Raw genomic sequence first — 24,036 nt, 5'->3', positions numbered from 1 at the left:
AGAGGTGGAGAAGCAGCAGCAGCTCCACCATGTGCTCCTCTCACATGGAATAGTCCCTCCTGCATTCATGTCCACCCCGCTCCCCTGCTCCTGCCAGGGCTTACTCCAGTCTAATTGCAGATGTGCCCAAAGTTCCCTGCAGTGATTTGTTTCTTCTCCTAAACTATTCAGTAAACTTTGCAGAACGTAAACCAGGTAGGACATCTTGCCTGGGGCCAGACACCAGCAATGCAGAGATTCAGAGAAAGCAAAGCTAAAGGGTGCTGTCACTACACCACTTCAACAGGGGACCAGTGTCTCTCCCCCCTCCTACCACACATCCAAAACGTGCAACGCAGTAAGCAAGCACTGTGCAGCCTGAACAGAGCGGCTACAGTTTACGCTATAGTGCCTCATCTGTTCTTTGCACCAGCTGTTCCTGGATGGAGGTGCCATTGAATTGTTTCTCTCTTCCTCTGATGCTCTGGAAGAAAGACAGAGGGTATTTTTTTTTTTTTTTAATCTCAGCTTTTTAGCAAAGGGAACAGGGCTGGATTGTTTTGTACTGGCACTTGCTACCTTCTCATCCCGTGCCCTTCTTGCTGCGCAAGCACAGTACAAGACATTAAACACTGAAATAATATTTAAGTTTGCAGCTGGACTCGTTACTGCTGTAATTTAGAAGGTATAACCAGTCATCAGCATTTCAAGATACATTCAATTTTCAATAAAGAGGCAATTTCCACAGGGCAATGACCATAAATGAATGACAGTCTACCCAAGAAGAATGAACAAAGCTGCCAGTCTGTCAAGAATTTGCCTGATGTGTCATCCCAGTTTAATTAAGGGAAAAAATTTACTGAAAGAGACAGGAGAGCAAGTCAACTCTCCTATAAAGGTGCCTCCTTTCCTTTGTGCATTAAAAATAATCTCCCTTTATTTTGAATTACTGATTTTGCAGTTTGTGGCAAATCATTCTCCAGAATTAAATAGATGGCTGAAAAATACGAGCCAAATTCATCCTTTATGCACTGGACAAATTTGACTCTAGGTGATTTATGGGTCTTGCAAACCCACCTCAGTGCATCAGCTGAATAGTTCCTGCAGATTTTGTGCCCTACAGATGCTGAGCCGACCCCAGCTACAGGCAATGCTCAGCGTTCCGGTGACCAGCCATGGTGGCCATGCTTCGCTCCTCCTGCCAACCAGCACTGCCCTTCCCAGCCTTGTGCTGCGCCTCTGAAGGCACCCAGCAAGCCGTGCCCCAGAGCCCGCCAGACAACATCTCCTAGCCAAATCCAGTTTCTTCCACTTCTGCAGTTTCAGTGGAAGCGCAAAAAGCTTTCGGAGTCTTTGGAGAAGTGCTTCAATCTGAATAAACTTTTCTATCAGAGGGCTAACGTCTCAGCACGTCATGGGATGCAAGACAGCTCCATGGACATTGCCAGCTAAGAACCTGTATGGTATTATAGCCAAAATAATCTGTTTCCACTGACTGAATGACCTGACCAAAGGCTAAATGTACAATGAAAAGGTATTATATTTAAATCCAAATATTACTATATAGTTCTGGAAATCTACATACAGTAGCACCATGTTTACATGGAAAAGTGAGAAAGCTAAGACTGCTTATAAAACAAAAGTTGTGCTGTCTTGAGTACATGTTTTGTCAAAGATGAGTGAAGTCAGAAGAAACAATAAAACCAGTGCATTTTTCAAGAACATTGATTTCAGGGGGGTAGTTTTCTTCAGTTTAATAATCAAAGATACCACAACACATATAAATAAACCGGGAACTGTGAGCTGTAGTTTTAACCTGGCAATGTTCCGCAAGGCAAATATATCTAAGAGCATTTATCTCTTCTCAGAGCAGATATGTAAAAGCATTAGCCTCCGTCATGCTGTTGTCCATTATCAGGTCTACATGCAGGCCCAGAAAGACTATGTAGTACATGTATAAATATACATACCCGACTTGGGTACAGTCTCGATATGGCAGCACTGAAAATATGCTACAGAAGGATCTTCTGCTGCTGATAAGGACTATTCTAAAATATAAAAGAAAATAAAAGAAATCAAAGACTAAAATTTAAAAAATCCCACCACAATAAGCAAAGCAAGAGATGTTACTGTTGAGGAATTCGTAATCATAAAACTTCCATCACGGATGACTTCTCCCTCCTCTTTTTTATCTCACAGGTAGGGTATTGTGCTACTGAGTCTTTACAAGAAGTGCCAAAGCCTGTGCCATACATTACATAGTGAATGAGTAGTGGAGCCCCATCCCCTCTGCAGGCTTTCTAGGAAGACTATCTTGAATACATTACTTGGAATCCAGGGTAGATGTTTTTCTAGTGAAAGCAGTCCTAGCGAAAGGAGTCCACCCAGAGAGGCGAGGAGCCATTCTGACAACTCACCACTATGGCCGAAACTAAACAGACAAACCCAGCAGCAACCCAGGTGATACACACCAACCACCACCTGTGATGCACACAACTCTGTGGCTGACTTGGAGTCTGCATTTATCAGACAAGAATTTCCAGCTGCTGGTCATGACCTTCCTCTGCTAAACCAAAGGACTCCTTCGATTTTCAGCTTCCTGTTCCTGAAATACCCCGATTCATGGATAAAGTCAAACTTCGCTATTATCACAAGCTTTCAGATCCTCTCATTGTTTTCCAGATTCTTCCTTGAGTCTTCTCCAGTTTTCCCCCATCACCTTTCTTGGTCTCTAGGCAGCATCACTGGCCTCAGCAATTGCATGGAAGGCAGATACATACATCACATCTTTACGTTTTATCTTTAAGCTCAGCGTCTAGCCGTGATGATCTGCCAGCCTCTGTGCTCAGAAATCACATCGGCCTTCTTGGTTATGATGCTGCATTGACACTCAGGCATGACTGATCCTACAGCTCTTCACCCCTTCTCCTCCAGCGCCACGTCTATCTCAGTCACTAACTGTCAGGGCTGAATCCCTCCTCTAAGCATGGCTTGCCTTCATTCCTCACAGGCAGGTAGCTCAAGATTTGGTTACATGAAAGCATACACTATCTGCCTGCACAGAACTTATCTCAGAATCCAGGGCACTCTTACAGCAAACGCCTTGTGTTTTTAATCAGTCTCCCAACCTCTGCTTGATCTGCAAAGTCACTTTGTGGCATTAAATCAAATATCTGTTTTAAATCAAACCTATCTGTTTTACAGCCACACTACTACCTTTTAGCCATCAAGCTCTGACGTACCATTAAGCAACATCAAAACCACCTTGAGGCCAAGACCCACTTTCCATAAAACTGCATGGACTGCCAGTAACCACATTATTATAGCTTTGGGAGACACAGATTGGCAAGAAGCCAATAGAAGCTTGATCAAGACGTAAGATATAAAATGCCAATAAATAACGGTTTATAAATATACCTTATTTCCTTATTACCTTCAGGACATCGACAATTGTACAAATGTACAATGTACACTAAAAAGACCTTTCTTCCCTCTAAAGTTGGCCAACGGGCTGCATCCCCTCAAATTCCTCTAAGACACGGTGATGGCAATTTGTGCCAACTTCTAATCTGATTCGTGTTAGAATTTACTGATCTTTTACCTTTCTAAAAATCTCCAGTTGTGGTCCACATGCTAGGACCTACTGCTAGGTTGGTTGTCAGGGCTACTGCACTTCCTTGGTCTGCTTTCCAACACTGATTTTTCTGATGTGTGCCACAGATCCGTACGTGATGATTTCGCCCAAGTTTTTCATATTTTGTCCTACACTGGTTGAAGTTGGACAACAAACCCTCGCAAGCTATTTTGTTCACTGTCCAAAAACTACCACATGCACCTATAAACCTCGTAGCAGTTATGCTGTTATTAAAACACTATTTCCTTAAGGGACCAGCTTAGTCATCGTTCTTGGAAAAGGTTTAGATCCCCAAGAGAGCTGCTGCATGTAATGCTTGGAAAAATGCAGAATGTTCAATTTTTCTTCTCCCAGATCATTCTGTTATAGCAATCCTATTTTCTTGCTTAAAAGCATGTTTAAAAGCAAAGTGGTATTTAACCTTCAATAAAATAGGGTTTCTAATAATAAATGTGCATACGGCATCAGGAAGTTCTCCTGCAGCAGATAAAAGTATGATTTCATTGTTTGCCTGAATGCTACAGCATCCCCTACCTATGGGTAAATACCTCAGATCCTACAAGATGGACTCGTGGTGCAGCAGTAAGTTATAGAGCAGGGGGGAATAATTTTTCACATTTGAGAAAGGCAATCCACAAACAAAAAAACCCAGCATATGATTAATTTTGTGCTTGCCACTGCTTATGGCTGAATGGTTGCTCCTCACAACAGCTTGCTTGTTCACTGGAAGCCTTGTTTGCTGATGTATGAAACTTGGCACGGATTGCGAGGCTGACATCAGAAAGTATCTTTGAATTCGGAAAACCACGGTACCCACTAAGCATATTCCCCCCGCTCCCTCTGGTTGCTTCTGGAAACACAGCTCTTCCACCAATGCCCTACACCTCCCTGAAAAAAAAAACCCCAGCTCTTAATACTTGAAGAAAAACAAACTGGTGCTTCCATGTCCACAAGCAAAGACAACAGCGGGAAGTTACCGCAGAAATCTTGCTGTGTGTATCAGAAGGAATCCGACCAGAAAGGAAATAAAAAGCACCAGCCCAGCCTGTAGTTTTTTCAGATTTCTTTCCCTTGGGACCCAAGTATTGCCTCTCTTTCCATAATTCGGGAGACTATCTTTATACAAAGATCTCCCAGGCAGAGCAGCAGAGAAGCCCATGGCCTCCACTGCTGGGATGCCACAAAACCTCATCCGCAGAGCTGCTGCAGGGGGCTGGTGCAAAACAGCCTTAAGAGCTGGAATGAAAGAGAAGCAGGGAAGGCAGTGGTCAGCAGCTCATCATGGAGGGATAAAATGGCATTTTATTTAGAGGTCTGATGATATGCATGGAAAAGAAAAAATTCTAAGGGCCTGCAATGGTTTGCTGGAGCAGAAAGTCCAGGCACTTCTCACAAAGTATGTTTTGGAGAAGAAGGTGTGGTGGAAGCCTGTTGCTGCTCAAGAAAATCAAATTACTGTTTATGGGAGAAAAGCATTTTCCTGGATTTCACCCCTTCAGCAAAGGGTGTCTTACGATCCTGCGCAGCTCTGAATGAGCTATCTCCGACATCAGAAGCAGCCTGAGTCAGAGTGGGTTTACGTGCCCTACTGCCATTGTGCCACCTAGACATGTTTAAAATTACTTCATGAAAAGGTTTTCACTCTCTAATTCTCACATTTCACCAAGAAGTTGTACTAATTACTATGGTTCAGAGCAACCATTATTTGGCAGGAGAGCTCCGACAATGTGCAACTGTCTGAGACTGTAAAAGCTAATCTTCCAATTTCTTTAATGAGGTGTACGCTATGAAACTACAAAAACTTACTGAGCACAAGGCTCTCAACAGAATCAGCAATTCGCTTGACTTGAAGAAAAATAATGTCTGTTTTCTTCAGTGTCTGTCTACGTTTGATTGTGTTGCAGCAAAAGGCTCCCATCAGGCAACAGGATACACGTCATATGTACCATATACATGCAGAATACTGTCGCCTCTTTTCTCATGCCTTATTGATGATGTTTGACAACTGGGGCTTTGCTGTGCTGCACACAAAGGTCAACACACAAACCACGGATGCTGTCTGGGTAGCAGCCATCATTTTGGAGTCTCCCAAGTTCACGTCGGGGAAGGTGGCTGAGAGTAATTATGAACTGGGAGGACGCTGTGAATAGTCAACCTCTTTGAGTGCACGTGTTTGCCTTTCCACAATTAAAAGGGCAGCCAAAGAGACCTTTCATAGCCTGTGGGTGCTGTCTGGCCTTGGCTTAGATCTGTATGCTAACAAAAAAATTGAGAAAGCAATGGCATGGGGGTGGGAGAGAAGCATTGTTTTACTGCTTTTATATCCGCTATATAGAATGACTCTAGAAATGTTCTTGTCCGATTCTCACCATGAATTGTTTGTTCAGCTGGCTCAGGTTGCCGTTTCGGTGGTCTGTTTCTGCTAGATAGGAAATCTCATGCTTCACAGTTTATGGAACCAATAAACCTGCTGAGTAAAGTGGGTGAAACCACACGCTGGGGGCAACCTGCGCTAATTTGTATGTTAGGGTTAACTTGCCTTTGTCTTTTAATGGGAAAATTTATTTTGTGCTATTTTACAAGACTGCTTTGATAATAAAGTCTAGGAAAACTAATTTTCCAGCTCCTTTAATAAGCCACGTCCTACAAATCCAAAGAAACCGGTTTAACCAGTGCACGGAACCATCAACAGGAAGCTTTACAAGGACTGGCTGATAAGCTGCGGTCTGGTTTTTCTCTGTGCTGAAACAGCTGAACTTAACCACAGCCGGTCCTGCCTTGCCACTGGACTAAGGCACCCAGAGCATCGTTGCTCAGCGCGTGCCATCCCCGGGGCTGAGAGGGGAAGAGCTCTCAGTGCCACGGTACAAGGACACCTCACTTCACGGGTTGAGTGCCATAAATAAGGGCAGTTAGCAGAGAAATGAGCCCCAGGTGATCATCCACACTGCAGTTTTCTTTGCTGTGACACTCACAGTCACAAGCCAGCGAAACAATTACTGAAAGCGCTAGCTATTTTAAAGCCCAGCTATTAATTCACTGCTCAAAAATATATTCTGTGTAGATGTTTTCAAAGCTGTGTTCCTCAAGTTAAGTGAAAGGCTGTCATGCCACAACTGAAGGGTCAGGGGTTTTGGAGAGCTCGGAGAGCCCGACTCCAGCCCGGCTCAGGGTCTGTGTCCCACATGACCGTGCACAAGCTGCCTGGGATAAGGTCCCGGGCACGGGAAGGAGCCCCAGGAAGGTTTTCTATCCATCACAATACCTGTGCTCCTCCGTGCCACAGGGAACCAAGGAGGACACCTGCTTTTAAGGTACTCAGAAACTCTGTTATTTTAGGATGAACGCATATAAGCGGATCCACCCGACTTTCCCGAGGTCATTTTCATCCAGAATGCCTATTAACTTCGGTGACTGCAACAGCATCCAGACCCCTCGGAAAACCAGGGTATGCGCTCAGATTACTTACTGCTAGGCTTAGCTGCTGGCCTTAGGGGTGACACTAAGTGTTGACTTTGCATTTTATTTTTAGCTTAATATCGCTGTGGCTCTTTGTCCGTAGGACGAAAAGCATTTCCAAAACCGTGTCTCTTACTCTTACTGTCTCTGTATTCTAGATAAAGAGATCTTTATTATGATTATGGAAATATTCTGGAAAACTGTGTCTGCTGATAAAGATAAGAAGCCAGTTGAATTAGAGAAGCTTATTCACTGTTTTCTTAGCAAGAAAAATATTCAGTTATATTATCAGACGTAATGACTGATCTATGAATTAAGATAAAATGCGGCATATATCCTATAAATACTTTTTTGCAAAAGATGGAGAAAAGAGTTTACAAATCAAATATTTATTCACTTTTTCGCAGGTAACACTTCTACCAAGTTTATGCATATATTTTATATACACATCTCAGAAATTATTCTGTGGAATTTGCATAATACCTTATGAATAAGTATTTTTTGCTGTACGAAATTCCCAGAGCATGCATCTATTTATGCACAAAACTGACTAAAATTAGAGGGCTGCTTTTCAGCGTTTGATTCCACATGTATTTGTTGCAAAGACAATAAGCAGCTGCTAGTCAATTGTCAAGTCAACAGTTCTGCATGCGTCTGTTTGCTACAAAAGCTGTTTCTAAAAAGCTGTCGTCTCTCAGAGCCACCTTCTGCAATATATATGTTGATTACTACCTTTCACTGCATTTAATTGTACGTGTGAGAATAAATGCGAGGAAAATTTTGCTTGAGCCAAGTAACATCTACCAGAATTCAATTCATAAAGCCCGTGTTTCAATGTAATGTCAGAATTTCTATGCACAAATCGATCCACAGGAACATATGTGGTTCTCACCCACGGCAGTTTTATGAGAACAGCTACGTGCAAGGGTCAGCTCTCGGTGGGACAGTTTAGTCTATATGCAACCTGTTCAGGTAGCCTATTTCAAACCTATTCAGGTTTGGAAGGACAAGAGTAAAATCATAAGGCATATGGGGAAATTGCCTTGGGAAAAAAACAGGGAGGGCGGATGTCTTCTTCATAAGCAGGGAGGAGCTAGTTTCACCTCTGAGCTGGATGATACTGCAATAAAGGACCTATTCTGCTGATGGGAACACAAGGACAGGCACTGTGCCTTTGCAGTAAGGGAAGTCCTGGCCGACCACTGCTTTACAGGTCCCACCGGTGCCTATGGCTGCAATCCGGGCAGTGCACGTCCCAGCTCAGGGTGTGCGCCCCTCACACAGCCCCCGGGAACCCCTCTGCCTGCCTCTCCCCCAAAAACAAGGATCCCGCTCCTCACCTTACTACAACCACCCTCAGCTGCGCCTTTACCAACCAGCACTTTGTGTGCCCTAACAGATGTTGAAGCATCATTTAGCCGTCGGTAAACTTGTTCCAGGCAGGTTCTGCCCCGCGCCCCTCTGACACTTATCACCTGGCACTACCCTCAAAGAAATGCAACCAGATTATGCCTCAAGAGCACCACACGGATTTTCCTTTTACGCAGGTTATTTGTATTAAGGAGACTCAGGTCTTAAAAATCTACGGGCTAGCACTCCATCGACTCATACTTCACTCAAGGAAGGAGCGTGCACTGCAGCCTGCACCTTCACAGACTATTTTAAAGGCCATTACTATGCACGTGGTAAGTGGCAATGGCACCCTGTGTTCTTGCACGGGGATGCTGACCCTGCCCTTGCCCTCACGCCCCACAGATTGCCTTTGTAGAAGCAGCCTTTGGATGCACAGTACCTTCCGTTTCTGGTATCGTGTTGCCGCATGTTCTTGATAAAATGAACCTTCTTAAAGTTCTTTGGTCTGGGTGATCCTGAGAGTGTCCGACATCTGAAAAATAAATCAGTTGCGGGGTGGGGGGGGAGGAGGAAAAAAAAAAAAAAGTACTCAGTTCCCTGCTGTATGGCCAAGAAGTCTACACAAAGGCAGGAAGGAAAGACAAGACAAATGATTCAAGTCACCCTGTGTTAGGAATCAGCAAGAACAATAAAGACAGTAAGTCTGGAAATGCGACAGCTCAAATAAAAAAAAAAATATTTAAAATAATAAGAGAAGGCACAATCCCCCCTCCCTTCATGCAAAAAACCACATAATAAAAAAATCTCAGCAAAATAAAACTTCCTGTAATCTGCTGTGACATCTTAGCCCAAGCTTTCAGAGGAAAATAATCCCATTAAACTAAAACAAAACCTGGTAAATATGCGATTTTCCCCCTCACGCCAACATCTACACTTTTGTATCCTCCTCAGCTATTGAAAAGGAGCTATTGAGGAAAGTTCGTTCTTGTTTTAATTTTAGAAAGATTTAAAATCTCTCATTTGCAAGGATAATTCCTATTTGCTTTTAACTCTAAATACTACTTTTTATGTTCCTGACGGCATACAAAACAACAGAAAATAAAATGAATTACCTCAGGAAAAAAAAAAAAAATCATTCTTCAAAACATTAATCCTTAAATCTATTTTATATCTGAACGCACTTTTCAAATTGCAGTTAGTGAAAGAAAGTGCCAGAGGGAAGAGAGATGAGACAAACAGCAATATCCCTGCCCTTGCAGCCTTGCTCTTTTTAATCAGCTGAAACCACAACCCATGCAAAAGCTTCCTCTGTTTCATCTCAGCGCTGTTTTGTTGCAAGGCACGGTGCGCAGGCACCACAGATAACTCCTGCGCTCGCTGCGTGGCCAGGGCAGCTGGACCGCAGCCGCCGCATCCTCTGTGGGAGCTAAGGGACTGTGGGAGCTAAGGGACAAGCATCCTCCGCCGGTGCACAGAACCAGCACAGTCCCTCTGCGTTGAGCCTCTGTAACCCATTTTTCCTGTTCTCTCCTATGCAAAGGCAGAGTTCAGCAGCTTCCTGACCCCGAGAGGTCCTGTGTTTGGACTGGCACCACAGACCACCAGTCCCAAGCCACTAGGGACTGCCTGTACCCAAACGCCACCACCCTACACGGACACACCCCGGAGTGGGGGGAACCCCACCGCTTTGCCATTTCTGCCTATTCCTGTTTGTAAAACCCTCAAGACTGTCTCACCCTCTGTTTCCAATTAGCCTTGTTAGCTTCTTCACGGGAAAATACCACCAAGAGAGAGGTTCTACCAATAACTCTGCAAATTAGCAAGTAAAAATACTGCCTCGCAAACCATACTTTGTTTAGATCTTTTGCCAATTATACGCGTTTGAATCATTTATGAGAACACTTCATAACATGATGGTAAGCATTCAACAGTAAGCTTGGTAAAAATAATCAAGCCTTGGTAACAGGCCAGTTGGTACAGCCTCTGCCATTAAGTCTTTGCTCCGAGGTGGAGAGAGACAGCCAATCTGCACGTGGATAAACAAGGCTATAGGCTAAACATCAATACAAACCAGCTGAATTACAGGTCCCAAGATAAAGAGACACTCAAAATTTAGCTGCTGCCTTGCCGAACAGCTGACCTGGAAGTATAGCACACACCGCTCAGATTACTGAACAGCCCGTTTCTGAACTGTTAAGCAGTTGCTCCATTTTCCATCACCCCAGAGGATTGCCTAGTGACTAATTACTGCGGTCCCCAGAGAAGCTGTGGCTTCCTGGATGCAGAAATACAACCGCATTGAAGCTGCTGATATAGCAAAGATGGGGGCAGATTTATTAGTGAGGTAGCAGTCACAAACCGACCAGCCAACACAGAAAGACAGTAACACTAGTTACGAAAATAAGCTTGTGTGTGCTGAGAGAACAAATGACAAAAACACTTGAAAATAAGAATACTAAACATACCAGCCTTCAAAAGCTTACTTTATTAAACCAGCTGTACTTACTTTTTAAAGGTACTATGTTAGAGGCTGGTCGTTCCTGTTAGTGACAACTAAACTTCTCTCTTAATCAAATCTGACCTTTTATTTCCTGACATTTTATTTAAATACTGACTTTGTATTTAATAACCTAAAGCCAGAGAACATGTAATTCCTGTCAGCTACCACCTTGCAGGGTGTGTGAGGTTTCACTTCGCCCACTATGAAGAGCATCTTAAGGCGAACACCTAGCTACTTTTCAGCACGCGCAGGGACAGCAAGTCTGTCTATGCATGCACTGTACAGACGAGTAACCAGAGAGAGTAAAGAAAATTACCTCCGCAGTGGGGCATTTTCCTCGATGTCCTCCAGAGTCTCCAGAGAAGATCGCTGAGAAATCAGCCGACGTCTGCAGAGAAAACAGAACACAAAAGATCACCGTGGATTAGAGGGCACGAGGAAGTCCTCAGAGATGTTGTTTAATAAAGCTCACAAATTGCCGTTCACTAGCCGAGCTGTAACTTTGGATATTGATAAATTTTGTTCTCTTCTGCTTGTTTTCCTAGATCTATTTGACCCAACAAGAAGCAAACTTACTCCATATAAGCTTCTATAGCAAAGCAGAAGTCAAAACCTCCCAACAGCTCCTCCTCAGTTTGTGCTTTCAGGTTTTCCTTCCTTCAAGGGTTTAACACCCACCTAACACCAGTCCCACATTTGCTGTGGTAAAGCTTGCCATGCTACAAGTACAGTTCTTTGATAAAATAATGCAGAGGCAGATCTACAGAGACTGCCCGTTCTTCACACTGCTGCAGGGGACACTTCTCTCTGCCCCTTGCCCTTTTTACCCAATAAATGCCACTCATTTCTCAGTGATGTCCATCTCATCACTCCTCCAAGGAGTGACTCAAGAGAGACTAAGGATGACGGAGCCAGCAGCACTGGGTACAAACCAGAAGTGTAAAAGGGAGCTCAGCACAGATGAGTTTACTCATGTTTTAAACCAGTTTTCTATGGTTGAGTCAGATCCCTCCTCTACCGTCAGTCAGATCCCTCTTCTACCTTTTCGGGGCTGGCTTGCTGGAAAGCAGCTCTGTGGAAAGGGACCTGGGAGTCCTGGTGGACAACAGGATGACCAGGAACCAGCAATGTGTCCTGGTAGCCAAGAAGGCCAATGGCATCCTGGGGTGCATCAAGAAGAATGTGGCCAGCAGGTTGAGGGAAGTTATCCTCCCTCTCTACTCTGCCCTGGGGAGGCTGCATCTGGAGTACTGTGTCCAGTTCTGGGCTCCCCAGTTCAAGAAGGACAGGGAACTGCTGGAGAGTGTCCAGCAAAGGGCTACGAAGATGACGAGGGGACTGGAGCATCTTTCTTATGAGGAAAGGCTGAGGGACTTGGGTCTTTTTAGTCTAGAGAAAAGAAGACTGAGGGGGGATCTTACCAATACTTATAAATGCTTAAAGGGAGGGTGCCAGGGTGATGGGAACAGTCTTTTTTCAGTGGTGCCCAGTGACAGGACAAGAGGTAATGGGCACAAACTTGAACATAGAAAGTTCCATCTAAACATGAGGAGGGGCTTCTTTACTTTGAGGGTGGCAGAGCACTGGAACAGGCTGCCCAGAGAGGCTGTGGAGTCTCCCACTCTGGAGACATTCCAAACCCACCTGGATACCACCCTGTGCAACCTGCTGTAGGTGACCCTGCTCGGGCAGGGGGGTTGGACTAGATGGTCTCCAGAGGTCCCTTCCAACCCTGACCATTCTGTGACTGTGTGATTCTGTGAAATAAAGTAAGGGGATCTTTGTATTTCAAGTTTTCTGACTGTGTAGTGAGCAGGGAAGACACCTGGTACAGGCTTGGTCTTAGCAGCAATTGCTGCTGCACAACCTCCAAACACTCTGTGGTGGGTTGACCTTGGCTGGATGCCAGGTGCCCACCAATGCCGCTCTATCGCTCCTTTGCTGGACAGGGGAGAGAAATTATAACAAAAGGCTCGTGGGTCAAGATAAGGACAGGGAGAGATCACTCACCAATTACCATCATGGAAAAACAGCAGTACAAAATGAGGAGCTGCACCCAGCCTTCCAAAAACCACCATAAATACAAAAAATAAATGCGTAAGAAAGATGCAGCCCACCCGCAGGCAAATAATGAAAAATTAAGCCGGCAATCATCAGAACAACCCTATTGGTGGGTGTTAAGCAGCTGCAACAGCCAGAGGAGCGAAGGCGCCGTGCCACAGCACCCGGCTAGCACGGGGGATGTCGGCACCCATCGCTCTTGGGGGCCATTGCTGAGGTGTACAGTACCTCACCAGTGATTTCATGTGTGTGAACTTAAATGATAAAAAGTCCTCATAGACCATCACTATTTTTTCCTGATTACCTTAACATCCTTCCCACTGAGCCGCCTTACTCCCCTGATCTGCAAGTAAAGTTTCCAGAATCTCAGTATGTTATGAGCACCTCCATGCTTGGGAGGGTGCTCATTAATTTATTTCCTGGGCTGTATTTTCACAATAAATTGCTTCCTCTGATGCCAGCGTAAGCAGTTTCTAATCCTTCTTGCAATTTGCTATCCCCTCCAGTTGTGCTGCTACAACTGTTCCTGCAGCCGTGCTGCAAATCTGATTACCGAAATGTTTTTCAGTTCAAAATAACCCTGAGGTTCAGTGATTCAGTTTACTACTAGTTCAAACACCAGATTTCTATCACTAACCCCCAGACAACACATATCAGGACAGTTTGAATGTGTATGCGGCTTTTCGTATACTTAGAAAATCAAAAAAAACCCTCAAACAATTTATAGAGCAACTAAGTGTGAAGCATAATCCTCTTAGGAAAATATGTAAACCTAAATCCCCTCAGGCTTTGTCTAAACTAGAATTTAAGAAGATCTAGTACAAGATAGGATACACGTTCAAAATGCTAAGAAAAAATAAAGAAATCTGCATTTCAGGGTGTGCTGAACTTGTTGGCGTAGACAAGGAAGAAGAGACTAAACATCTATCTCCCGCGCCCACGGGTGCTCCCTCGGCTCCATCCACAGTCAGAGGACACAGAGATGCTCTCAGAGGGAGAAATTCAGACCAGGAGGAGCTCCCCCTCCTTTTCCAGTTACGTTGGTCCATAAACAAAAGCTGGAAGTTTCAACTACCAGCACCACTGATGTAGTAGATGATAGCTGCTGCTTTTTAGTACCTCTTTATACATCATTAGCTTAATAACACACTTAAATGATGGTACCCTCCCATCTTGTGGTGTTACAACACCGAAAGCATACTTTGCGTGTTGTTAGTCAAAGAGAGAAAAACAACAGTACAACCTTGCCACGTTCTTTGTATTAAATTTATCAAACTAGTAACACAGTATTTCCCCTAAGATGCCTGTTGGATGCCGTAAGGCGCTTGTACAACACTCAGTGCAAATATGAGCCACCACCGCAACCCTCCTCCAAGCCTCTCCTTGCCCAAAGTTACCCACCACGCTGCACCTCATTGCCAATGGCTTGGCGGAGATGGGTTTGAAGATTGCAACGTCCCACATTTCCATCTGTTATTAAGGCAGATGCATTGGTTGGCAGAAATACACGCAATGACATTCCGTCAGCTCCAGGGCAGCTTTAAACACTGGTGATCCAGATGCCTGCTGATGGTTCCAGTTCCTCTGGCATCCCTTGCTGGTCATAACTTCTTAAACCCAGCACACCGGGGATGCTGCCTCCTGGTTTTCGTTTGCTAACCTTGAAAGCAACACAGGCTGGACCCCTCTTGGCACAAAAGAGCTCACACTGATTTTCACCAGTAGTGAATTTGTTGTATTTTGGGGACATAACACAGCAAGTGAGTCTGCGAAAGTCTGCTTCTTGGGAGAGGAGCACCGATACCTGAGCTCCATTCTCAACCAGTGTGAATATAAGCACAACTCTGGATAAATTCATCCAGGAAGGACGAAAGCAGATGAACCCACCCAAGATCACCAGCAGTGACAGGTCACACAGATGCCTGCAGTGATACAAATGGAGGCTGCCCCAGCCCAATCCCTCCCCCTGTGCTGGCATTGGGAGCAGTGAGAGCGAAGATACCCGGTCCAGCACCCAACCCAGCTGAGAACTGCCACATCTTTCACCTCTCCCCAAAATCATTAGTTTTAATCAGTTCAGCTCCCTGCACAATCACAGGAGCACTGGTGAGGTGGATTTGCAGCAACTCTGCTGAAATCAGTTCATGCTGCCCGCGAACGGCACCCTCTTTTCACTGAAGAAGCTCAGCCGCACTGGAGTACGTGCAATTATGGCACTTTATCTTAAATCTTTATTTCGAGGCCTAATTAAGATGACCTAAATACCAATATTTATAAGCTTTCCACAGCTGGATATTATACCAGAAAAGCCAACTAATGAACCTACCTGCTGTGAACCAAGTCACACATCCTCTGCCACACACATAGGAAAAAAAACAATTTTGGAAAAGCAAAGCTTTTGGAAGGGTGTTCCAGGGAATACAAGCAAAACCATTTTTTCATTGTCTTCATTAAAAATTAATCACCTCAACTGGTGTTTAATATTTAAACTAATTTATAATCTTTATTTCTGCAGGCAAGCAGTCAGGGCTTGTCTATACAACTTCTAAAAGGGTTATTTTTCAAAAATTGATTAACGTGCTATAGCAGCTGGCATATGGAGACACTTGCACTGAAATAACCCAAACTGTTTTATATCACACACGACCATCTAAAGATGTGTTGATACCTATTTTATAATAAAAAATGTCCTATTTCAATAATAATTAAGGAGAAACTCTTCTATTGTTAACAAAGAGTATCTATACGCAGACTAAACCAAAATAGCACTGTGTGACATACCGGCTTCAGGCTTTGGGATAAGTCTTTAGGCAGACACATTTGCAATATAAAATGCTTTAAATCTTGCGCAGAGTAAATGTCAGCCAGCTGAAACACACTAAAATACAGTTGCCCTTAATAACAAAATTAAAGATGTTTCAGTGAAATGTTAATTTCTCCTAGTTCACAGAAAGCCTTAAAAGAATTCCTCCTAGTTTAACTTCCACATCCTAGGTACACCAAACTCACCCCTCTCTCCCTGCACCCCCATGCACACAGAAGAAAGCAGTTTTCTTCTGGAAAGATGATGACCTCCTAGCTCTAACGATCAGCCCCTGTATGACATTGTCAGTCACAGTCTCATGCAACTTACGGATTTTTTTTTGTTTTGTTTTAAAATCATGTAATACCACTTTCTCTTAAACACTTATCTAAAATACTTTTTTTTCCTTTTCTGTTTCCTCCCTGTTCCCTATGCAATTGTTACATGAGCCCAGAAATAAGTAATACCCTACAATCAAATTCCAAACCCAGTCCAAAGAAGGAGACCGAAGAGATATTTGATGCCCCGGTATTTTAAACGGTTGTTCTTTGAGATTTTCATGACCCTGTTTGCATTCTGGATTTATCTTTGACCAGCTGTCTGAATCTCTGTGGAAGTTTCTTAAAATCTAAAATGTTGTCTCCATTTCCCCTCTCCAAAATCACTTTAATATGTGGCCTAGTTGCAAAAATGAAATAAAATGCAAGGACAAAAAAAAAAAAAAAAGCAGGTCTGTAACCATAACAGCAAATAGCCAAAGTGAGTAAACTGCAAAAAGATTCACTGTAACCAACCCATCAATCAGTGGAAAATTATCTTCACCGTCAATTGCTGCAAAATACTCAGCTCAATTATGTTAAACATACAAAATCTGAAGCCCTATAGACAGGAGGTGATAACAAACCAGCCGCAATCAGAACACGAGATAAATTCATCCAGGAAGGAAGGAAGGAAGACGATGATAATCCAAGACATAAGGAACAATAAATCCACGTGTAATTACTTTCTAGCGCAGCTACAAAACCAGGAAGAAAAAGCTGCATTTTAAATACACCTAATTTTTGTGAAAGTTGTGGGTGTAGATCTCCCCCTGCTTCTGTTAAGATGACAAACCTACAACGGCTGAAGCCAGTAGTGCAGGTGCTGCTGGGTCCCAGCAGAAAAGCATCCCTCAGGACAAGCTTCTCTGCTTTGTCTGGGACAACTGAAGCCCTTCAGAGATGCAGTGATGATGGGACACACGAAAGCGAATCATCTGAACATCTGCCAACTGCATTAACACTGATGGGAGAAGTTGGGAGGGCAAAGGTGTTTCAGCAGCTGAAGACTGTTGGTAGTTCACATGCCCACTGGGTCACCTCCTCCCTTCAGGTGGCCAGGGAAAATGAACATGCATGAACAAGAGCCATGGGGCAGAAACATCAGGGTTATTTATTACCTTCTGGTCACAACTGTGGTTCTAGTTCTGTGGCTTAGAAGCATCAGAAAAGCACCAAACTGTTGAAAATTATGAATTTCTTATTTTCACTGTGCTTTCTTCACAAAGAATGTATCCCATGCGCAGGAAGACTACCCCAGATATGCACACAAGTGGAGTGGAAAGAAAGTCAAAACTTGCAGTGATGGGGAATGAGATCAGGATACCTGTAAGGGTACCTCAGGGGGTGCCTACAGAAGTGTAAGCGGAGGGTTTCCCTCTGCCATCCATCCACCCTTCTGAAAGGTGCCAGCTCCAGACTCAAAGAGGAGCTCTTGCCCAAAAGCCAACATACTGTTGCCCAAAAGCCAACCTAGTCCTTTGCAAACGCTCCCCAGGGAGTTACCAAAACATGCTCTGGATGTGCAGCTCCCGTAGGTCAAACCATGCAGAGCGTCACCTTGATCCTACTGTCTCTACAGGAACAGCAACCCCAGGGCTGTTTTCTCACTGTGCTTCATATTGTTCCCTCCGGCATCAAAATGGCTCGAACAGTAAAAGGGAAACAAGAAGGGTACTCAACAAGACCTAAGGCTTCTATGTGTTAGAATGGAAACAGAAAGATTAAAAGTAAATGCATGTATTACAGGTAAATATAAAAATGTATATATTTCTGTATATAACTACATATATAAATATATAAAAATACATATATTTACTGGTAATATATAATCTATATATTATATATTTATATTTTCTCTCCAATTCCCTGCCAGCCTGCCCGCTGAACACTTCTGCCCAAACTCCCAGGCTAAGCTGCTGTCAATTAATACAGTCTTCTGAAATATTATACAAGACATCAGCTGTGTACGAATTCCCATTCACCTCCTGACCCGTGACTCCCTGACCCAGCGTGAACCCAGATGAAAGACCCGCTAATGAGTCACCTCTCGCCCTCCCTCTGAAATTTTTACTGGGATTCCTATGTCCCAGCTCATTTTCTTCCTATCTTTTGCCAATATCACAGGAGGACAAACACAGGAAAAACAAACCCTGAGACTATTGAAAATTATTAAGGGAAACAGTTTCCAGGAGCTACCCAAATCGATATAGAGCAGTATTTAATTGTGTGCTATCATAATTAGGCAGCAGAGCCGTTCTCTGCAAAGAACATCAAACTCCATTTAGGACTTCTAAGCCGCGCAGCGTATTGGCAAGGCTGCCCACAACGGGAATTAAAAGCCTCTGACGCACACTGAAAGTGGGTTATTTTGTTAATTGAGCAGCCCAACCCAAACACACAGAGAATATACTGAGAGACCTCCGTGTAGCTGTCACCTACACGCAGGCAGGATGCAAACATGGTTTAAGACCACTGTCTTCTGCAGTGGGCTGTGAAGGAAAGTCTCCGACGCAGAAATCCTGAGCTAGCAGGATCCCCAAGAACCTGGTCCTCTCGGGGTACATATTGCAAGGAGAGAGACCTTCAAACCTTAGGCTAGTGATAATTAGGAGAACAATGCCATGCCAAATGCCTCCTCGGTCTCCATCAACCTTTCCGGGGTAAGCAGGAAGATGGGCAGAAAACAAGGGCAAGAGGGGAGAACTATGGCATGAACATGCCTCCATGCCAGACTCCTCCTAAACGAGATGTTCCCCTGCACTGAGCATTCTACCTATATCCAAATCTTTGTCCAAGCCTCATCCTCCCACAATACCCAAGGCAGAAGCTCCAAAATACACAGCACTCCAACTTGCCGCCTGCTGACTTGTCTGCACGTAACATCTCAGCATGAAAAATACCTCCATTGCCATCCCGAAGGTAGGAATTTTGTGTGTGTGTGTGTGTGTACACAAATCATATTCATGTCAAATACAGAGTACAAAAAGAAAGAAGTAAGAGAGAATGAAGGAAATCAGCATGACAATACTGAAGTATCCTGCTGACCTTTCACGGTGTGGCAATGCAACACAATGTTCTGTTCACAAATTATTATGTAGCTGCACATACCCGTTCCTTCAAATGGCGTACAAAATTCTAGCATGGCTCTGTTCCAGTGTCCCAGAGGGATCATTTGCGTTTTGTTATATCAAATATAAAATCAGGAGTACCAGCACTGTGAAGAGACAGGCGACTTAAACTGGAATTGCTGAGCAGCAAACTGTTCACTGACAAAACATTTGTATACTGTGAATGTGTGCAGAAAAACAGAAGGTATGGTAGAACTGGTTTGGGGATTTTTGTTTAGCATCTTGCACAATTCAACTTGATACATTAATTATTAGTCTTTCTAGAAGATATGACACTGAGAGGAAATGCATTCAAAATTAGGCACTGATATGAAATCTCGAGTGAAGGAAAAGAACAGGGTTGAGCCTAGGGAGAATGGAAGAGCAATCACCACATGTTGTTGATTCTGGGGGCCCTTTCATTTTCACCTTCCCCAGCTGGATTCCCAAATCACCAAAGACAGATCTTGTTTGAAACCTACCATTTTCCCTCTGCAGGCAGCTGCCTCTGCCCAAGCCGCAATGAGGAGCTACAGCTGCAATTCAGTAAGATTCATTTAAAGACAGCAGAACCCTCACAGATCCTGAAGCGCCTAAAATCTACATCCTCTCTTATCTGTAACCGATGATTTACAGATTCGCTGCCTTCACTTTACTGACTCTGCAGCAACGTGATAGCTTTCAGAAGGCTTGTGTGCAGTAATTTATTTTGAATATGCCCCAACACTGTCACAGCTATATTTTTCAGAACAGCCATTACCTCATAACCTAACACATATTATCATGGTAAGACATCAATGGGCACCAGCTTAATTAAAGACATTCAAAACTAGCAAAGGAGGAAACAAGATTAATCATCTGTCCTTACAAAAACAATGATGTTTGCCAAAGCAGATACAATAGCACTGTAAAGAACACACAAATTCTCCACCTTTATGTCCTTTTTCTACAGTAAAACCCACACCATAATAGCCTTTCATATCAACATTAATCTAACAAACTCTTCATGTGTCATTTCTGTCTGATAAGTTTTGTGTATTGTACAACAATGAATATTTAGGTCTGTCCACAAGCAACGCTGCTCCTTAAAGGTCACATCCTAAGGATACCTATTCCTAAGAAAAGAAATAAAGAATCAACACTTAAACTGAGGACACTACTTGAGTAAGCCACACTGCAAGACCAGTTTTTAAAGTATCAAATCCCATAATGTTGTATTTCAGAGCAGCCAAAGTTCTGGAATTAACTAAGAAACTCACTTGTAAGCCAACATTATATGCAGTAGATACCATAACACATGGAAACACATATATGCACTACTAAGTCATCTGAAAAAAAGACTTTAATTCTGGCCTGCATGCATAACCATGCAATAAAATGGCTGTTAAAACTTTTCCTGTTTGTTTTCCTTTATTTCATTTGCAGTATTTCTTAGGTTACCTACAGCCCTACCTCATATCCCTGTCTTGCCTCCAGATGCACATGTGCTATTTGGGAAAACATTCTGCAATCCTCCACCTTAACATTAGACTTAGAAGAGATCTGAACAGGCACTAATTAATCTCATTGCTAAAAAATGTACCCTAGACACTGTGAATTGCCTGGATAAAGTTTTCTTGATGGAAAAAAGAAAGTCCCCTATGTGAGCAGGACATAAAGACCAAACCAAAGAAGTGAAAGCCAGCATGAACCATTTCATGCATGAGATATGAACACTGGCACATGTGGTGGCAGAGTGTTTAGTGGAGCATACTTTGGATTTAGTCCCGAGCACATTTGCTACAAAATCCCTTGGGATCAGCCGCTTTTCCCACCATCCTATTACATACCCAGGAGTCAACACCCTCCTTTCCCTGCCCATGCATTGCTGAAGCACAACTCAACTCATATTGTTCAGAGAAGTCAAATATTGGATAGCTTAGATACCCAATACCGGGTATACTTTTGAATATTTGTGATATCTGTGATAATGCTAGACAGCCCAGTACCATAATTATAAATATTTCTACATCCACAGGGATGAATGCCTTCTTGCCTGTTAGTTTGCACACAGTCAGCTTGAATGACAAAGACATTTGAGTACAAAAAGACATATTTACTTAAAATATTGCATTTGTTCATGCTTTGCTTAAAAACATATTTGCAATAATGGAGACACACTTCAAAACCAGTACAACGAGATCCATCCGTAGGGTGACGGAAGATCCCTACTGTGCAGCAGAACCGCTCCAACCTGCCTGCGAGCTTGCGGGCTTGGGGCTCGCAGGAGAGAGCTCAGTTCTTCCCGGCTCTTCTCGACAGGGACAAATCCTGGAGTCAACCAGCAAAAAAGCAAACTCCCCCCTCTTCCCCTCCATCCCTGCCAGTGTGACTGGGCACAACATCTTCCTGTTACTGCTGGGTTGATAGGTGGTAGCAGAGGATCAGATCATTTTCTTCTCTCCCCGTTGAGGTCCCTTGCTCAGCGTGGTGTACTGTAATTGGCACATTCCCAGCCTGAGGTTGCTTTCTCCTGGTACAGATCTCTATTAAAAATTAAAATGTTTTCAGAAAACGGTTTACTCCAATCAGAACATTTAGTTTGTATGATCCACAGGGTGAGAAGACCAGCTATGAACCAAACGGCTTACCATAGGTACACATACTGAGTCTAATCACGGTTTAGAGGGTGACATTTAGAAGACTGGATCTCCGCTAAGAACCCTCACTTTTCCCTACCCCCAGTAAGCAAGTACTATGGGCATCCTCATATTACTGGTAACAGCTGATTGTGTAGCTGTACCACTTGCCCACTGTTAAGGTATGGTGGTACAGAAGAGTCCAATATTCAGAGAAGCTTGCCAAGAACCCTCCCCACCTGTTTTCACAACAGAGAGCACCTAGCTGTCACCCTAATGAACTTTTCATCGACTTGGCAAATGCAGACTATATCCACAGGCTCGGGAACTGCCTTTCCCAGGATCAATACTTCCCTGAGAGCATACTCTGCAATCAGCAGAGGCTGGAGGCTCAGAAAGCATCTCCCCTACTCTCGTATCGCAAGCAGCCTCTTCCACCGTCCCCACACGCTCACTCACTCAGGAAAGACGTGCTGCCACCCCAGAAACAGCTGGATGTGAAGACCTGAAAGGGTCCCAGATTTTTGACCTTTTAGATTCTTAAATTCCCTACATACTGTCAAAGCGCTGGGTTATCAGATGTATAGAAATAATGTTTACTCTGGTAATCTGAGCAGTCTCCTACTTAGTAAATTACTTAATTATCAGTGGACTGCATTTCTCTGTGTCCCAACTAGTTGGTCAGCAAATACCCAGTACTGAGGTATCAGTTTTCAATCAGTTTGGGGGGGAATAAAAAGCCTCCAAGAAATTTGGGCAATGCCCTTAATACATGCTTTAACTTTCGGTCAGCCCTGAAGTGGTCAGGCAGTTGGACTAGATGATTATTGCAGGTCCCTTCCAACCGAAATATTTTATTCTGTTCTATTCTATTCTATTGTATTCCAAAAGCAGATTCATCAACACACCAAAAGTGAGGAAAGCTGCCAGAGCACTCTGCTAGACTGGGTCCACTGGTATTTTCTATTATCAGAGCAATAAAAAGCATCTCATAGTGACAAATCGGGCCAACAAAGTGCAATTTAGAGAGCTGCTTTAAGACCAGGATTATTAGAAGGCAGCACAAGACCCAAATTTCACACTTATGTACTTGGCAAACTCCCCTGCCATGGTTCACCCATGTCAGTGCTGTGCTCATTATCTCCACGTACAGCCATGCTGCGCCAGCAGAACCAGAGGCAGCAGCTCGGGCAGATGCAAAAGCAGGAAGCTCTCTTAAAGCACACTGATCACTGCACCAAATAACTCCAGTGATGACTCCTGACATGTTCAGTCTTTCCCCAGTTCACCCAAAAGATATGCTGCATTCATTTTATGCAATGAAGAAGGGAAGAGGTTGGTTGACCTACTCCTACTGTCACAGTGACCCACTTCCAATGTTTCTTGAGCCCTTGACCTGATCTAATCTACAGCGCACGTAAGAAAACAAATAGATAAAGCAATCATTAATAATATAGCTCCAACCCATCTTCTAGTAGAGATGATTAATTGAGAATGGGTTCACACCCTAACCTTACTGGAAGTCTGGAGGATCTGAGTTACCCAGCTCTTCCCATCACAAACAAATCGTTAACACAAACGTTAAGCTGCCTGTGGTGAGTTTATATATCCTGTACATTACTTCAGATGGGGGCCTATACACATAGGAGGTGGGGGCAAGAAGCCTAAAAATGACAGTAAAGTCCCAGGAGGGGCAGTGGATGTCCCTCCTCCACTTCTGAGGCTCAGCAGAGGCAGGGGTGGCTTCCACAATCCCACATTTCATGATGGACCTTGCCCTTGTCAAAAGGGACTGCCATAAGCTTTACTAGCAAAGCGTTTAGAAGGGTGTAAGACACCACACAAAGATTTGCAAATCTTCCCAGCAGTGAAAGCTGGCTGCTCGAGGTGGCTGTCCCCAAACATCTGGGAAGCACAGGACCAAATCACAGCACCAGACCTGAAGAAACACCCGGCATGGGAACCAGAGCCGATGCAGTCATCGGTCCTCCCAAAGCTGAGGTGCTGTACCCTGACTTAGTCTGAATGATTTCCAGGGTCTGGGAGGAGTAATGTTGTGGTTACACCTGCAGCTGTGCTAAGAACAACCTTAGGCAGAGGTTGCCTTTGGATGGCAAATGCCACGACTATAGAACAAAAAAGCATTTAGCTTTTCGTTAGATGAGACCCTTATTTTTTTTTGTATTTTTTCTTGTTTGTGTT

General features: G+C 43.8%; 1 protein-coding gene across 1 annotated transcript in view; it reads right to left on the bottom strand.

Moving 5' to 3' along the window:
• The window catches only part of CABLES1 (Cdk5 and Abl enzyme substrate 1), a 35,826-nt gene extending 24,517 nt beyond the window's left edge, over positions 1-11,309 (bottom strand). Inside the window, exons 1-3 of the mRNA XM_009886630.1 lie at positions 11,242-11,309; positions 8,865-8,957; positions 1,950-2,027 (exon numbers count right to left, since the gene is read on the bottom strand). Coding sequence (XP_009884932.1) covers positions 1,950-2,027; positions 8,865-8,893 — 107 coding nt within the window. The 5' untranslated portion in view covers positions 8,894-8,957; positions 11,242-11,309. The remainder of the gene's footprint in view (positions 1-1,949; positions 2,028-8,864; positions 8,958-11,241) is intronic.
• Positions 11,310-24,036: the final 12,727 nt, after the last annotated feature.

The sequence above is a fragment of the Charadrius vociferus genome, unplaced genomic scaffold (assembly GCF_000708025.1).
Source record: "Charadrius vociferus isolate BGI_N301 unplaced genomic scaffold, ASM70802v2 scaffold45, whole genome shotgun sequence".
Lineage (NCBI taxonomy): Eukaryota > Metazoa > Chordata > Aves > Charadriiformes > Charadriidae > Charadrius > Charadrius vociferus.
This window is presented reverse-complemented; position numbering and strand designations above follow the sequence as displayed.